Source organism: Dasypus novemcinctus, chromosome 2 (genome assembly GCF_030445035.2).
Source record: "Dasypus novemcinctus isolate mDasNov1 chromosome 2, mDasNov1.1.hap2, whole genome shotgun sequence".
Classification (NCBI taxonomy): Eukaryota; Metazoa; Chordata; class Mammalia; order Cingulata; family Dasypodidae; genus Dasypus; species Dasypus novemcinctus.
Genome location: NC_080674.1, coordinates 118,651,039 through 118,670,127, shown reverse-complemented (window position 1 = coordinate 118,670,127; position 19,089 = coordinate 118,651,039). Strand labels below are relative to the sequence as shown.

Genomic DNA, 19,089 nt, shown 5'->3' with positions numbered 1-19,089 from the left:
TGTCCTATTTTTATTTTCTTATTAACTGTGTTTGGCTATTTTATTGACTTCATTTTTGAAGAAGTTTTGAATCACAGGAGGGTTACAACTGTGACGGGAGGACCATTTGAGTGGGGTGTCAGTGATGGGGGATACATGGGAGGAGGTTCACTTGGAAATACATATAAGACATATAGATGTATTCAAATGTTCATGTTGCATTGCCACAGCAGGTGGAGATTCACACAATAATTGAAAGAGTATTGAATTCCCATCCTGGGGAGCTCTGCCACATTCTCTGATGGAACAGCAAGAATCTTCCAAGTACAGTGGCAGTAGCTAGTGAAGGAGGATGGTCCCTTGACAGGCTCTTGATATTAATGATTGTGCTTTTGAACCTTTACTCTTTTTTTAAAAAAAGATTTATTTATTTTGTATTTATTTCTCTCCCTTCCCCCTCCTCCCCCCATTGTCTGCTCTCTGTGTCCATTCGCTGTGTGTTTGTGTCTGCTTCTATTCTTGTCAGCAGCATGGGAATCTGTGTCTCTTTTTGTTGCATCATTTTGCAGCATCAGCTCTCCATGTGTGTGGCACCACTCCTGGGCAGGCTGGACTTTCTTTCATGCTGGGTGGCTCTCCTTAAAGAGTGCTCTCCTTACGCTTGGGGCTCCCCTATGTGGGGGACACCCCTGCGTGGCATGGCACTCCTTGCATGCATCAGCACTATACGTGGGCCAGCTCCACACGAGTCAAGGAGGTCCTGGGTTTGAACTGTGAAGCTCCCATTTGGTAGATAGATGCTCTATCCATTGAGCCAAGTCCACTTCCCATGAACCTTTACTCTTGAAATTGAAACTTAGCGTAGTATTATAGAGTACCTAAGGGTTACCTCCTGAGAACCTTCTTGTTGCTCAATTGTGGCCTCTCTCTAAACTGGACTCAGCATATAAATGTAGTAACTTCCCCCCTCCATGGGACATAACTCCCAGGGATGAGACTCCCTGGCACTACCAAGCACCAATTACTACCAAGCACCAATTAGCAGTGCAACTGGAAAAAGACACCAAAAGGGGGAAATGGTAAAGACAAATGAGCTTACATGGCTAAGAGACTGTAGAGAGAGTTGGGAGATCATTCTAAAGGTTATGCTTATGCATGTCTCAACAGGATCTCATTGACTGCCAAATTAGACTCTACCCCCAAATAGCAGGGCTCCTGAGGGCTCTGGAGACACCCAGGCACTGTGGTCACGGCAGATAGCTCATGAGTTTGGTGCCTTGCCAGTAGGCCCTACTTTGGGGTTTGTGCTCCCCGGTGTGACAGAATTAGACTCAGTTGTGGTTTTCCTACACATGGCTCTTCAGTCCCTTCTATTTGAACCTGTAGTTGGTGCTGGAGTTGGTAGGTGTATGTCCAAGAGACTTGAATCTTTGGGCTGTCCACGTCCCAGCTAGGCTCTGAGCCTCAGTGGTGTTGCAACACCTACTCTCTGGTTCATTGGACTCACCCACGACAACTAACAAGAAGGTGATGATGAACAACCACCATACCAAGGAACCAGAAGAGTCTACAACTGCAAGGAAGAGAGTCCCATCCATTGCCATATGGGACTGAAGCCCATGTTCAATTAGAGGTGGAGTGGGCATCACCATCCCAGAATCCTCAGAACTGGGGAATGAATTATGGACTAGAGTGGACTAACTAGTATTCCACTGTAGACTTAATGTAATTCTACCAATGGAAGAACTTATATCATTGATGTGGAGTCAGTGGCCAATGGAGATTCTGAAGTCAGGGAGAGGAAAAACAAGGTATAATATGGGGGTATTTCCAGGACTTGGGAATTGTCCTGAATGACAACAGATACAGGCCATTTTATATCTTGCCATAACCTACAAAATTGTGTGGGAGAGAGTATAAAGTACAGTGTAAACTATAATTCAATGCTTAGTGTCAATGTTCCAAAATGTGTTCATTAATTGCAATGAATGTACACACTAATGAAAGAAGTTGTTAATGTGGGGAAAAGTGGGAGGTGTGGGGAATGGGGCACATGGGAATCTCCTGTATTTTTTATGTAACATTTATGCCATCTAAATCTCTTTTTAAAAAATTAATAAAAAATAAATGAGATCATATTGAGGAAGTTGGACATTAGAAATTATGACTTTGCAAAAAGTTTACGTATCAATATTCTATTAGGTATGAAATTTCAAAAAGGAAATCTATAATATCAATTTGGTAACTTCAGGGGTTCCAGTCTTTCTTCCAATCTTGACTTTTTCTTTTGTCTTACCTTTTTTTTTCTGTATTATTTTCAAGTTGATATTACAACCAAAAGAATTTGTTCAGATATAAGAATTCAAACAACAGAGTAGCAGTTTGATATTGTTTATGAATTCCAAAAATAGGTATGGGATTATGTCTGTAAACTGGTCTGTCTGTAGTTACACTTTTACTTAATTAAATTATGATTAGTGCTTTGATTGGACCACATCAGTAGAGTGGTGAGTCCCTACCCATCAAGGAATAAAAGAGTTTTGAGCTTAAGTTTGGGAAGTAAGCACACAGAGGAGGAGAGCAGCTGAACCTGGAGAGACTCGAGCCCTGGAAAGAGAGACAGAGCTGGTCGCCTAATAGTCTATAGCTGGCCTTGTGGAGAAAGGCAAAGCCTAGAGTCTTAAAATCTACAACTGACCTTGTGGAGAAAACAGAGGAGCTGAACCCAGAGAGAAATGAGCCCCAGGAAGAGAGGAACCCAGGAAGCCTGAACTCCGGCAGATATCAGCAGCCATCTTGCTCTAATACATGGCAATAGACTTTGGTGAGGGAAGTATATTGCACCTTATGGTGTGGTAACTGTAAGCTTCTACCCCAAATAAATATCCTTTATAAAAACCAACTGGGGGAAGCAGATTTGGCTTAAGATAGAGTGTCCCCCTACTATATGGGAGATCCAGGGTTCAAACCCAGGGCCTCCTGACCCATGTGGTGAGCTGGCCCATGCTCAGTGCTGATGCGTGCAAAGAGTGCCGTGCCACATAGGGGTGTCCCCTGCGTAGGGGAGCCCCATGCACAAGGAGTAAGCCCTGCAAGGAAAGCTGCCCTGCGCACACAAAAAAAGTGCAGCCTGCCCAGGAGTGGCGCCACACACACACAGAGCTGATGCAGCAAGATGATGCAACAAAAAGAGACACAGATTCCCAGTGCCACTGATAACAAGGCAAGCAGACACAGAAGAACACACTGTGAATGGACACAGAGAGCAGATAATGGTGGGGGGCAGGAGGAAGGGGAGAGAAATAAAAAACAAAAAACAAAAACCAACCGACTTCTGGTGTTTTGCATCATCACCCCTTTGGCTAACTAATTAAAACAGCTATCATCACTTCTAAGAATATGTTTTGAGAGAGAATATGTGGAAAAGGGATAGTTTGGAGGAGAAAGAGTGAGAGAGAATGAAGACATAGGCTAAACTTTGAGCCAGTCTACCACACTAATTACCTTGGCAGACTTTGGTAATTGTTTTAAGACCAGAGTGGGAGGATCGAAGATGATTTTAGTTAATTCCTTAGGATGCATGTCATAAAGCCTTTGAGTTTGTATAGATAATGTTATTAATTTTCCTTTTCCTTTTCCTTCCTGGCTTTACATATTAAAATCCCTTGTGTTTTCAGATAATGGTTGGCTTTTTTTTTTTTTTTTTTAAATATTAAACAGCATCTGGGTGCATTTATCCAAAGCAGTTTCTTTGCTTTCCCTTCTTCATATCAAAACCCTGGGGGTTTTTTTGTTGTTGTTGTTGTTTTGTTTTTTAAAGATTTTAAAATTTTACTTATTTCTCCTCCCTCCCTCCATTGTCTGCTCTCTGTGTCCATTCACTGTGTGTTCTTCTGTGTCTGCTTATATTCTCATTAGGTGGCTCCAGGAACCGATCCTGGGACCTTCTGGAATGGGAGAGAGGCAATCATTCTCTTGTACCACCTTAGCTTCCTGATCTGCTACGTCTCTTATTGTCTGTCCTCTGTGTCTCTTTTTGTTGCATTGTCTTGCTGCGCCAGCTCTCCATGTGGGCCAGCACTCCTGCACAGGGCAGCACTCCTGTGCATGTCAGCACTCCTCTCAGGCTAGCACTCCGCATGGGCCGGCTCGCCACACGGGCCAGCGTGCCTTCACCAGGAGGCCCTGGACATCGAACCCTGCGGCCAAGTCCGCTTCTTCCTTTTACTCTTGATTAACCAGAAGCATGAGATTCCAAGTATTTCAGTTAAAATTGTATATACAAACAAGGCAAATTGGAAAACACGGATTTTGATTAATCAACAGGCAACTTTCTTTAGGGGAATAAACATGTTCTACAGTTCAAAGCAGTGTTTTGAGGGAAGCGGATGTAGCTAAAGCAATTGGGCTCCCGTCTATTATATAGGAGGTCGTGGACTTGGCCCAATGGATAGGGTGTCTGCCTACCACTTGGGAGGTCCACGGTTCAAACCCTGGCCCTCCTTGACCCGTGTGGAGCTGGCCCATGCACAGTGCTGATGCGTGCAAGGAGTGCCCTGCCACGCAGGGGTGTCCTCTGCGTAGGGGAGCCCCATGTGCAAGGAGTGCGCCCTGTAAGGAGAGCCACCCAGCGTGAAAGAAAATGCAGCCTGCCCAAGAATAGCACCGCACATACGGAGAGCTGACACAACAAGATGACACAACAAAAAGAAACACAGTTTCCCAGTGCCGCTGATAAGGATAGAAGCAATGAATGGACACAGAGAGCAGACAACTGGGGGGGGGGCAGGGGATAAATAAATAAATCTTTTAAAAAAGAGTAAAAGATAAAAACACTCATACATTTATCCTGTATTTATTAATCACATACTATATATATCAGGTACCATTGTTGGTATCAGGAATACAACAATGAACAGACGAAAATACCATTCTTTGTGGAGTCTAATTCTAGTGGAATCCTTTCTGTTTCTACTGTAGAGAAATGTTTGAAGTACCTATTTCTTTTTTTTTTTTTGCCAGTACATAAAGTATCACATTCAAGTGTTTTTGTTTTTTTGATCACTAAGATTTTCAAGTTACCTCAGAGCCCTCATTCCCTAGGATTGCTGGTATAGAACAGAATTCTTCTCTAAAAGTCTTAGAGAGCTTTTTAACAAATACTGATGCTGTCTCTTTTCCCCATTCTGATTTAGTTTTTTGGCCCTCGGGCAAGAGCATCAATCTGTTTTAATCATCCTAGATGATTATTATTTGTAGCCAGAGGGTAGCACCAATGGTACAGAAAATGTAAGTTACTATTTGAATGGTATAGAGTTCAACATATATACTAGAAGATGTTTAAGAATCTAATGTTGTCAACCTATTTTGCTTGATTTGTGGTTATGAATAAGGGAGTGCAAGAAGCAAAGGAGAAAGAAGACTAAAGGTTCTTGTTTAAGTTCTCTCTCTAACCCTTTTACCTCAAATCTAGCATTTTTTTCACTCATTCCTTTATTTAATATAAATTTCTTTTACACCTCTCATATTCCAGGTGTTAGGGATTCAAAGATGACCAAAGAATGAGTACTGTTCTAGTACAAGAGTTGACAGACTTTTTCTTAAAAGGCCAAATAGTAAACAGTTTTAGTTTTTAGGGCCATATGGTTTCTGTCATAACTACTCGACTGCCGTTATAGTACAAAAGCAGTCATAGACAATACTTAAACTAACAGGCATGACTGTGTTCCAATAAAATTGATTAACAAAAACAGGCAGTGGCCTATTTGGCTGTATGCCGTAGTTGCCAACCCCTGATCTAGTAGAAGAGAGAGAAAATTAATCAGTAGTTACTGTAAGGATGGGATAAGTGGTAGACAGGAATACAGGTGCCTCAGTACACCAAAAAAGGGCATCAGATTAGATGAGGGGTTATATGAGGTAAATAGGAAAATTTTCTGAGAAAGACTCTGTTCAAGCTGAGTTTTGAAGCATGGGCTGGAGTTTGAAAAAGGAAAAGGAAACAATGTTCCAAGCACAGTATCAAACATGTACAAAGCAGGAGCATGTCAGACAGTAGAAACTCTTGTTTCTGTAATGGAAGGAAATTGATTGGGGCTAGGATGAAGGTTGCCTACCTTAGCAGGAAGACAAGGCTAGAGAGGTGGGCACAAGCTGTATTCTGATGGGCCTTGGGTAAGAAACGAGAAACTGGGGTATGAACATCTTGAGGAACAAATAAAGGAGTTTAAACAGGGAAGAATAACAGAATTTGTTGGCTGCCAATTGAGAGAGGGAGACCCATTAGGAGGCCATTGCAATAAACCAGATGGAAAGTGATGAGGGCAGCAGGGATTATCAGGATGGAACGGACAGGAAAGCTTTTTACAATATAGAATCTCTTGTTCTTGGTGACTTATTATGTGCGGGGATAAACGAGAGGGAGGAATCGTAAATAACTTCCAGATTTATGTCATGGATGATTGGATTGTGTAATTTATGTAGATAGGGGTAAACTTGGAGAGGGGTACAGGAGTTCAGTTTAGAACTTTGAGCTCAATATAAATGCATGACCCTGAAGTGTGGCTATGCAGTAGAAAATGGATTTGTATTTAATTGGATATGGAGATTTTGGAGTGAACTGTGTATAAGCAGTACTTAAGGCCATAAAATTAGATCAGATCATCTATAGAAAGTCCATAAAATGAAAAAAAAACACAAGAGAGCCAAGGACAAGACCTTGGGTTACATGAATCTTCAAGGAGCAAGGATTTGTCACATAGAGGTGGAGGGAAACCAGAAGATAGGGCTGTTACATGCACTGAAGGAAGGAGTTTGGAGGAGGACAGCAACCAGCAGTGTTAAGCACTGCTGCTAAGGAAAGAAATGAGCCTCTGGGATTACATGGTATGAATGACTTTACACAAAAGAATGCACAGAAATAGAGAAAGAATGGGAAGCAGTTGTAGCTCAACTGATAGAGCATCCGCCTACCATATGGAGGGTCCAAGGTTAGATACCCAGGGCCTCCTGACCCATGTGGTAAGCTGGCCCACACACAGTGCTGCCACATTCAAGGAGTGCGTGCCACGCAGGGGTGCCCCCGCATAGGGGAGCCCCATGCACAAGGAGTACGCCCTGCGAGGAGAGCCTCCCTGTGCGACAAAAGCACAGCCCGCCCAGGAGTGGCGCTGCACACATGGAGAGCTGATGCAGCAGGATGATGCAACAAAAGAAGCGACCCAGGTACCTGGTGCCACATGGCAAGAATACAAGTGGACACAGAAGAACACACAGCGAATGGACAGAGAGAGCAGACAACTGAGGGGGGGAGAGAAATAAATAAAAGAAATCTTTAAAACAAAAGAAATAGAGATGGTAAATTAGACTACTCTGCAGAAATTTCGTGAAGTGTGAATAGCTCAATCACTGCAGGTGGGACTTTAATTGGTATGCCTTTCTAGAGGGAAGTTTGGAAATTTCTATTGAGAGGTTAAACAATGAGTAATTCTACTTCTAGAAAATTATACCAGGAAAGTAATCAGATTCTCTGTAGTCTGTAAAGATGAAGAAAATCTCCAAAATAATATTTCATATCATCTAATTTGATTACCTCTGGAGACATGTCTGCAAGTTCACAAGGTCCCCAAGATCATCCTTGGGTTCAATAATTCACTGGAAGGACTCACAGAGTAAAAGATTAAAATCAGCAGTGGGAAAAGGCACATAGGGTAGGGTCCAGGAGAGACCAGACATGAAGCTTCTAGTTTTTCTCTCCCAAGGGAGTTGTGCAGACAGCACTGATTTCTCCTAGTATGGATGTGTGACAACATGCAAAGTATTTCCAGCCAGGAAAGCTCACCCAAGCCTTGTTGTCCAGAATTTTGGGGGGGAGTTGGTCACATAGATATGACTGACAGTCTACATGGCTGACTAGTCTCCCAGCCCCTCCAGAGTTTGAGCTGATACTATGTGGAGCAAGTCTCCCACCATAAATTACATTGTTGGCATAGACTATCTGGTATGGACAGAGGTCTCCAGGTAAACCTTTTCAGGGAGGATATTCCATGGCCTAGAGGTTATCTCTCAGGAGTCAAGGGCAAAAGTCCAAACCTTTTTTCTTCAAGGTTAATCCTTACTGCATAATATCCTATAAATGTTTACTGATATGAATGACTGTTCAATTTGAAAGTTTTACCCCTACCCTACACCATAGCCCCAGACCAAATTTCTTTTGATTTGCCTTTTTATATGTTAGGTATTTTATTAAGACAGATTTTTAGATATTGAAAGTTACAGAGTATAATAATGAACACACATGTATCCACTACACAGATTTAAGAAATGTTAACACTGTGTCATATTTGCCTATAATTTTTTAAAAATAGGACATTACAAATACATATTAAACCCCTTTATGCCCTTCTCCAATCCTCTTTCCCTTCCTACCTCACCACTTTACAGTTCATGTATATGCTGCCTGACCTTGTTTTTAGTTATTGTTTATATGTAAATCCATATACAGTGATAGTGTTCTTTAGATAACTACTGCCAGATTGTTCATGTCATTCAACCTGAATTTTTTGCTCACTGCTATTTTTGAGATCTATGATGATCCTTTGTAGATCTATTTCTTTCAAAAAACTCTCTTCTGTAGTGTTTCATTATCTGATTCTACATCACTTTATATATTCTTTCTTTGTTTATAGGTGTCTGGGCTAGTTTCTTTATACCTCTGTTCCTCCATTTCCTTATTTGTAGAATGAAAGTTATAAGAGTAACAAACTAATTGGGTAGTAGTTAGGAGTAAATCTTAACTATTGGTTTGTTTGCTTCTTACTTATTTTACTTTAATTTCACTTTAATAATTTTACTGAGAAGCAGTGATGAAAGGCAAATGCATTTGCTCCATCGAATAGCTATACCCAGAAATTACCAGCTGTAAACCAAAAAACCTGTATCTTATGATATATTTATTTTTTTTCATACTTTGACTATTTGTGAAACTGAATTTAGTCTTCTAAATTACATTTTTGTGTGTATTCAAATGGAGCAATTGATGGAAAAACAGCTTTAGACTTTTTTGTAGTTCTTTCATGAGCAACTATTTCTGGAGTAACTATTAGGTCCAGAGGTCTCTGTTGAGAATTTTTAACAGGTTACTCAAAGTTATGGTTACTTTAGAATAGCCCTCATCCCACCTGCATTTGGGGCTTATATCACTGTGGGAAGTATCATATTTTTGTCTGCCCCTGAGCCAAAGAGACCTAAACCCATCTGTGGTAGTTTGAGACTGTATGTATACCCCAGAAAATCATGTTCTTAAAGCCCATCTAGTCCTGTGAGTGTGAACCTATTGTGGGTGGGACCTTTTGATTAGGTTACTTCAGTTAAGGCAGGGACCAGGGTGGGTCTTTTTTTTTTTTAAAGATTTATTTATTTATTCCTACTCCACCCCCCTTGTTTTGGGCTCACTGTCTGCTCCCTGTGTCCATTTGCTGTGTGTTCCTCTGTGTCTGCTTGTCTTCTCTTTAGGCAGCACGAGGATCCAATCCTGGAACCTTCTGGAGTGGGAGAGAGGCAATCATTCAATCTACCTCCTTGATCTGCCTCATCTCTTATTATCTCTCCTCTGTGTCTCTCTTTTCACTGCATCATCTTGCTGTGTAAGCACTCTATGTGGGCCAGCTTGCCTTCACAAGGAGGTGAAGGGCATCCATCCCTGGACCTCCCACATAGTAGATGGGAGCCCAATTGCTTGAGCCACATCCACTTCCTATGGATGGGTCTTAATCTTCTTACTGGAGTCCTTTATAAATGGGATGAATACAGACAGAAAAGACACAGAAACTGAGAACGAAAGCCATAGAAACAGGACGCTGAAGACAAGGAAGCCCAGAGGAGAAAGAAGATCCTAGCAAATGCTACAAAGTGCCTACCCATGTAACAGAGGAGTCCAGAACTGCCAGCAGCCAGTCTTTGGGGAGAAAGCCTTGATTTAGGTGTTTTTCTCAGCCTCTGAACTGTAAGCTTGCAAGCCAATAAATCACCATTGTAAAAGCCAATCCATTTCTGGTGTATTGCAGTTTGGCAGCCTAGAAGACTAAAACACCATCTTTCCCATTATCTATTTGATGTTAGGCTGTGAATTTCTTTGAATGATAAATAGCTCCACTGAATTTTCACTTCCTGCTCAACATCTTTTTAAGTTAAAAGAAGAAAAGTAGACAAGAGAAAAGAGGTCTTTTATATACAGAAAGTAAAAGCTGTGCATTGTGGAACCATGTAGTTTTTAGTTGGAAGCATTGATCTTCAGACATATTTTAGTTCTGCTGCCTGGTGATTAATGTTCTTTAGAGAACTAATTATAATATGACTTGGTCAGTTACTTTACTATAAACTGGAATCTATTCCTTTCTTGATTCATGGTGATAAACTTTGAAAATAAGATATCTAGAGTACTTGTAACAATAATGATTTAGAAGAAAAATAAATTGGAAGACTGTTCACCAAAATGTTCACAGTAGTTATTGCTAAGTAGAAGGATTGCAAGTAATTTGTATTTTCTTCTTTTGGCTTGTCTTTGTTTTCTACAATTTATTTTTTTTCTATAATTATATATAACAGCTTCTTAAAGACAGCAGCCTGCGTGATGATTATTGCTAATAAAATAGTTCTCTACTGCACTATTTTAGTTTTGGATAATCCCAGTTTAGTATCTCTTCCTCTGAGATACTGCCTAGGAAAAGGAAACTGTCAAGCTGTTCTATCACTAAGGCTACAGGTTTTATGGTTTTGTTTTTATGGTGTTCATTGGACATCCATCCTTTCTAAGCATTCTATGTGCTGCATTCTATGGGAAATATAATAGAGTGGAGAGTGGAAGCCAGAAGGCCAGGTGGTTAACTCTACAAGAGCGCAGGTGAAAGATGAGAGAGGCATTGCAGTTACACTGAAAGTGTTGAGAAATGGTCATCTCTTTGGTGTATTTTGAAATGAGAGCCAGTAGAATCTACTGATAGAATGTGGAATGTAAAAGAAAGGGAAGAGCCAAAGATGATATTAAGATTTTGGACCTGATAGCTGGGAGAGCACTGACATTATTTGCTTAGATGTGGAAGAAGACTAGAGGATGAGTGGATTTGAAAAGGGGAAATACAAGGTTAGTTTGGGACTTGTGAAGTTTGAAATGTCTATCAGACATCCAAGTGGAGATGTCACATAAGCAGTTGGTGACCTCAGTCTGTTACTTAGTGGAGAAGATGGAGCAGAAGGTATATATCTTGGAGCCATCAGTCCATATATGGGGTTTAAATTCATGCAACAGAATAAGGTTACCTAAAGGAGAAGAGATGGAAGTCCAAGAACTGAGCTCTGGGTCCTTCCGTATTTAGAGGCCAGGAAAGGAGACTGAGAAGAAACTAAAATAAAGAATGACCTATGTATTTGACAATAGGAAAACTGGTTATCCTGACATAAGTGGTTTCCATGGAATGATGGGGACAAAAGACTGAGTAGATTAGATCAAGGGGGGAGTAGGAGGTAAAGAAGTGGAGACATCAAATATGGACAACTATTTCAAGGAATTGATACACAAATATAGAAACACAAAGGAAACAGAAAAATGGGGTGTGAGCTGGAGGGGACTGCAGAGTGAAGGGAAGGTTGCATTGTTTTTGTTTTGTTTTTTAAAGATGGGGATATTATAGCATTTTTTGTGCTGTTGGGAATGATCCAGGAGAAAGGGAAATACTTAATGAAGCAAGAGGGAATAATAGCTTTAGTAAAGTCATGAAGTGGATTAAAAGGATATATATATATATATATATATATATATATATGCAGATTACAAAGCCTTTTCAAATTTAACTACTAACTCTGGTTTATAAATGAAGAGGTTGAAGCTGGCAAAGGACAAGGTCATCCATGTGCAGGAGGCAGTGTTATACAGTCTCCTCAGAGTTGACATTTCTTTAACATGGATCCTTTCTCTGAGCTGCTTTTTGAGGAATGGGGCTTCTGAAGTCTGTACAGAACTGGGTTTCTCACCAGGGTGCCCAGTGTACTGAATTGGGCCACTGATTTGGAGGGGGTGGGTGTCTGCAGACAAACTGTTCCACCTAATGAGGAAGTCAGTTCAGTTCAAGAAGTTTTCTTTTCCCGTGAGCAATTCCTGCTTAATTCTAAAGACTTCAACCTGAAACTGGGGTATTGTGAAAGATCTGTGATCAACAACTATAAAATGATCATAATAATGGCTACCGTTTATTGAGTACTTAATATGTGCCAGGAAACTATGTTAAGTGTTCTACATACATTATCTCATTTATCTTCAGAACAACCCTATGAGATAGATTCTATTATTATCCCCATTTTTAAACCTGAAAAATGACATAGCAATCTATCAAAGTACATAATATATTGTAGTTAATAAAGAAATACAGATAAACAAAAATAAGAAAATGAAAATACCATGGTCTTACCACCCAAAGGTTACTAATGTTAACATTTACTATGTTAATTTCTAGAATTTAAAAAACTGCTTTATTTCCAACCAACCCTAATTTTTAAAACTATTGGTTTAAAATCTTTTTAAAAATTATTTTAGGCAAATGGACTTGGCCCAGTGGTTAGGGCGTCCGTCTACCACATGGGAGGTCTGCGGTTCAAACCCCGGGCCTCCTTGACCCATGTGGAGCTGGCCCATGCGCAGTGCTGATGCGCACAAGGAGTGCCCTGCCACGCAGGGGTGTCCCCCGCAGGGGAGCCCCACGTGCAAGGAGTGCACCCTGTAAGGAGAGCCGCCCAGCGCGAAAGAAAGTGCAGCCTGCCCAGGAATGGCGCCACCCACACTTCCCGTGCCGCTGACAACAACAGAAGCGGACAAAGAAACAAAACTCAGCAAATAGACACAGAGAACAGACAATAGAGGGAGGGAGGAGAATTAAATAAATAAATAAATCTTTTTAAAAAAAAATTATTTTAGAACATAAAATCTGAACATTGACCCTTTCTTTCTGCCTGCATTCCTGCATTAACAAATCCTAATCATGGCTAAGTCTCAGATAAATCCAGTTGAATAATGGGCAGGTTGTAAACAGGCAAAGGCAAAATAAAAATTGGCATATGAATGCATTTTCTTTTTAAAAAATCATGCCAATGTATCAATCAGCTATTACGGAGTAACAATTATCAGTTACCATCGTATAGTCTCTCAATGATGGCAGAAGCAGAGAAGGGTGAGCCCTTCTGTGTAAGCACATGCCCGCTAACATGCCAGTGGCCAAAGCAAGTTAACTGTCAAGCTTGAACGTAAGAAATGGGGAAGGACACACCTACCTTGAGAGTCCTTGGCTTAGAAATTAAGGCAAGGACACATATGTAGAACACTACTTTAGGGGAATGAAAAATTAGGGCAAATAAGTTGCCACAGCCACTACCTTGTGTATATTTAGTCATCTACCCATCCATTCCTCTTACAAATATATGTAGATACATACATATATGTGTATATACACAGATGTACATGTACAAAAAATGAGATAAAATGTGGCTATGTGTAAAAATTCTTTATAAAACATGAAAATAGGGTGGCATATGGAAGCTGGTTGGTCAGCTAAGGAGATCAGTGTAAATAGTCCTGGCATAAACTGATAAAGATTTTGAAAAGTGTTTTGTCTATTGAAAAACACAATAGTGAGTAAATATAAAAGCATTTTAGGGACAAGACCAACAGAAATTTGATAATGAATTGGACACTGGGAATTTGGGGAAAGAGACAGGAGAAGGGCACTGTATTAGTTAGCCAAAGGGGTGCTAATGCAAAATACCAGAAATTGGTTGGTTTTTATAAAGAATATTTATTTGGGGTAGGAGCTTACAGATACCAGGCCATAAAGCATAAATTACTTTCCTCACCAAAGTCTATTTCCACTTGTTGGAGCAAGATGGCTGCTGATGTCTGCAAGGGTTCGGGCTTCCTGGGTTCCTTCCTTTCCCAGGCTTCTTTTTCCTGGGCTCAGGGTTTCTCTTTTCCTGGGGCTTCCTTCTTTTACCTCTGTGAGCTTACTTCCTGGGGCTCCAGCTTAAGGCTTCAGCATCAAACTCCAACACCAAAATCCCTCCAACTCTGTTATTTGCCATGCCTTTTAGCTGCGAGTCCCCACCACTGGGTACTCAACGCCCTATTGACACAAGAGGTGTACTTGACTATGTGATCAAGTGAACCTCTGAATCCAATATAATCTCATATGCCCGGAGGAAAAGACCAGTTTACGAACATCATTCCAATATTTCTTTTTGGAATTCATCAATAATATCAAACTGTTACAGGCACTTAGGGGCAAGGTGGAGTGAATGAGAAGATATTAAATATTACAATTTAAAATGAAATACAATTACAAAAAAGTGCTCTCATCAGTCATAGCAAATGTTCCACACTAATGCAATGTGTATGTGTGTGTATGTGTGTGTTTTCAGTGATGTATTGCAAATGTACAAGGAAAGAACGGGGGGAATCTTCCCTAAAACCAGTTCAAAATGATAATGGAGGGTACGCTTTTTATAGGGATCAACCACTTGATGCATTTCTGTCATGTAGGTGATGACTCTGGAATTTTTTTTTACAGGGTCTTATGAGGGGTATATAGGCAAATTTCCTTGTGTTATTGCCAACATGCCAGTTCTCAGTTGTCCCAGGGTGGTATATGGGAATCCTATATATTGTGCATTATTGATCTGTAAACCTACAACTTGTCTAATAAAATTAAATAAAAAAAAAATCACTACAATTCTGTGAGCCCAGAAGGCTTGAGAAAATCCTATTAACATGGCCATGACAAGGCATTTGTGAAGGCTGACTGGAATAGAAGAGTTGGTCATACTTTTCATGTTTCAGATATCAGCACATACCAAATTGGTCCTGTTCTAAAGATGACTGAAGTTTGGTGATTTGTTGAGGCAGAATCACTAATTAGTTTTGTAATCGTGGACTAGTTTCTAATGTCTCTCCCAGCTCTTTAAATTCTGTTTTGTGCCTCCTTGAGACTTACTGTTGAAGCAGTATGAACAAAATATTTTCCAAAGGAATTTGTTTAGAGAGAAAAGAACAAAATATGTATGTCAGAGCTCAAATTGGTGGCCTCCACATATGTGTTCTTGGCCAGCATTGTGTTGTTCTGGTTTCCTTTTTTTCTTCTCTTTTTTTAAATTTTAGAGCCTTTAGTCTGGATATACTTCTCTAGTCCAGCCAGACCCCACCAATGGAAAGGACACACCAGTCCCTCTTGTCTTAGATACATCCACTTTTGTAACACATTTACATTACATGACTAGTCCCAGAAAAAATATTGGGATTTTGACCTCTGGTCTAAGTCTTAGGACTTACTAATTGCTGATGGAAAGATAGAAAATGCTCAAAGTAAATCAAGAAATACCAGAAATAGGTGAGCACTGAATCATGAAAGTTGAGATTAAATAACATTTTAAAGAAGTACTAAAGTTAACTTACTGGTCCAGAAACCTGAAAACTAAGCTTGTTAAAATCTTTGTTTTTCTTTTACAACTTGACAAGATTTTAAACTCTACCAAGAGTAGAAGCAATGTCTTTTCTATGTTCTATAACTTTATTTTAAAGTGAAATTATAGTGATACACTTTACAGGCGTTCCATCAATTTCAAAAGAAAGAAAGGGAGGGAAGGGCCTGGAGACAGGAAGAAAAAGTACAAAGGATTAATAGTTGCATCACTCTTCCAAAGGATAATGGAGTTCTTGTCTAGAATAACAGATGAAACAGATTTTTGGGTACTTACCGCTTTTCTTGAAGCAATGAGAAAATTCAAAATAGGTGTATTGTGTGGCTATTTTAAAGAAATACATTCTTGTTTTTCATTAACCACTTCCTCTAAATCAAATACCTCTCCTAATAAATTTTCTTTTGTTCAATCCCTTTTATAGAAATGACTTGTTGATGGTCTGTCGCCAATTGAATATGGAAGATTCTGTGGCTGAGATTATGAGTCAACTGGGTGCAGATGAAAATGGGAAGATTTCCTTTCAGGATTTTACAAGATGCCGCATGCAGCTCGTTAGAGAAATTAGAAAGGAGGAAGTAGAGCTCTCCATGAAGTCAGACAACTCCTATAAAAAGGAGCTGAGGGACAGAATTGCTTCCTGGCCCACAAGCAGTGACAACAGTTTGGGTAGGTACAAACAGGTGACAGTCTGAGAGTGCGCCACTCGCTTTGCTACATGGTCTCTGTAAAATGAGGTGGTCTCTCCAGCCTGGGCAGGTTGTCTGGGGGCTGTTTTCTTGGCCACAGTTTCCTTGGGTGAGTGCTCACTATTTCTACCAGTTCTGTCCTATAGCTTCCTAGTTCACAGTTTACGTCTTGCTTGCCATGATTTTGTTATTTATTTCTTTTTGGTATTCCATTTTGCAAGCATAATAATGCATTCAAATAATTGTGGCCATCAGAGATTAGAAAGGAAGGGCAAATACATGACAAGGTGGCAACTGTATCAGCAGGCTTTAGAAACTATTTGAGAACTTTGAAGCTTAATGCAGTTCTATGGGATGCTGTTTTTAAAAAGCATATCTATTTATTTCCCATTTATTTTTTTCTATAAAGACAGCTTTACTATTCATAACTATTATTATTTCTTACTGGTGCAGAATAAGCTGTTGAAAAGAAAGTCCTTAAAATGTTGATAATTATTGAATCAGGGTGATGGAAACATAAGGTTTATTATACATATTTTTTACAATGTTTGAAATTTTTTATAAAAATCTAAAAAGAAAGGAAAAGAGGCATCTTAAATGATATCCTGAAAAACAAAGGTCTGAATTTTCTACCTATGCTTAAGAAATTTTTTTCCCTTGAAAATATCTCCTGGATCCCTCTATTTTGTTTCTTTCTCTGCTAGGTAGATGCAGTGATAAGATGTAAAGCCCCATGTTAATTGTCCATCATTTGTTGTATATGATACTAATTTGCATGGATAATTATGTCATGTTCCCTCAACATACACACACATCCTGAACTATGCTCCTGGCAGTGGAATAATTTGGAGCATTATTATTGAGTAATTGCAATGATAAAAATGGTCACATTCCCCTTTGCCTTACTGTCTTAATGGATTCCATTTTAACTTCAAATCAGATATCTATTAATGCAGATAACCTTGATATAAAATACAGAAGTTTTTTTTTTTTAATAACATTTTCTGATTAAAGTAATATGTATTTATTGTAGAAAATGAGAAAATAAAAAAGACAAGAAAAAGAAAATAAAAATCATCCTTAATACCACCACTCAGAAATAATTGCTACTTATATTTTGTGTATTTGCTTCTGGTCTCCTCTCTCTCTCATCTCCCTCTCCCCCCATGTGTGAGTATGTGTGATTTCTTTGTTTTTTACTGTTTTAACCACATAATTCCAATTTAGTTTTGTATCCTGCAATTTTTCTTTGCATTTTTTTGTGGGCCTTTTCCCCTTGCTTTTAAATAATATTAACAAGCCTGATTTGTAATGGTTGCATGGCAAAAATGGACACAGTAAATATTTGTTAAATTAAGGAATGAGTGGAATTATTTTTGCTAGGCTGTAGCTTCTTAAGAATAAGAGTAATATGTTCTTATATATAAGAATTTATATTCCTATATAAATATATAAGTACATATATTTAAAGGGTTAAGTAAACTGTGATACATTCCTACATTTTTAAAACGATGTATAAATGTGTATCAAGTATGTATATAGAATAAATACTGATGTGGACAAACTTGTATTGTTTAACTGTCGAAAAAAGTATTTTAATATTTAATATATGTTTATAAACATTCTAAAAGAGAGAATATGTGAGTGTTTCTGCTCACATTTAATGATTTGACTGTCTGATAAGATTACCCCAACTAGAGAAAGTGTTGAAAAACAATTCCCATTAAACCTTTTATATAACCCTATGGCACTGGAGAAAGAGTAGGTAACTGAGAAGAGATGACTCATAAAACATATCATTAACTGAGGAAGTGCCAGTAGATATGAAGCCTCTTACCAGTTTATCCTGGTAGTTAAGGTTTCAGAGTCAGATTATTTGCATGTGAATCCTGGTTCTATTACTCACTGCCTACATGACACTAGAAAATTTACTTAACCCCTCTGTGCCTCAAATGTAAAATGACAACTATTGTATATACTCTCTCAGGTTATTGAGAAGAATAAAGGAGCGAATATGTGTGTAAAGCACATAAAACAATGTCTGGCACATAATAATTACTAAATACATATTAAACATATTATTACCACCCAGTTTTGAGTCCTGGAGATTGTTTCAGTAACAATTTGTATGTTGGAAAAAAAACTTCTATTCAGTCTAATGTGAATCAAACTCATTTAAATATCTACAATAATTAAAATAAGCAAACATTTATGTGTTCGATTAGTTCCTCTCTTTTCTACATAATTAGTCACTCTGGAGTCCATACAGATAAACTTGGGATGGGGGCAGTCTTAGTTTGCCAGAGTTGCTTTGACTACTATCACATGATGGGTTGGCTGAAACTACAAGAAATTATTGTTTCATAATTTTGAGGCTAGAAGTCCAACACCAAGTCTTCAACAAACTATTCTTTCTCCCTGAAGTCTATAGTGTTCTGGTTCTGGCTTGCTGCAAACCTTGGGGTTCCTTGGCTTGCTTCTCTGTCTCCATCACCTGGTCTCCTCCTTTTGGCTTTCTCCTACTTCTGACTTCTACTTCTAGTTTTTGGTTTCTACATCTTCTGGCTTCTCTGACTGCACCTGAATTTAATCTTTATAAGGTCTCCTGTAATATAGATAAAGACCCACCCTATTTCAAGTTGGCCTCATCCATAATAGGATCTTCAAAGATCTTACTTTACAAGTGAGATCAATTATCACCTAAATTGATAATAACATCTTCAAGGTCCTGTTTACAAATGGGTTCATACCCACAGGAACACAGATTAAAACTTGAACATAATTCAGTTCCTATCAGGGGAAGTCCTGTCTTTTCTCTGTGTCTCTTCCAACTACCGCAACATTTCTCTGATCCTTTTCAGAGCAAAACTCTGAATAGGTCATCTACATTGAATGCTTATCGGTCCTCACC

At 39.2% G+C, this 19,089-nt stretch overlaps 1 protein-coding gene across 1 annotated transcript in view; it reads left to right on the top strand.

Moving 5' to 3' along the window:
* MCC (MCC regulator of WNT signaling pathway) overlaps positions 1–19,089 on the top strand; it is a 512,678-nt gene that overhangs the window by 66,632 nt on the left and 426,957 nt on the right. Inside the window, exon 2 of the mRNA XM_058277125.1 lies at positions 15,914–16,158. Within this exon, the coding sequence (XP_058133108.1) occupies positions 15,914–16,158 (245 nt within the window). The remainder of the gene's footprint in view (positions 1–15,913; positions 16,159–19,089) is intronic.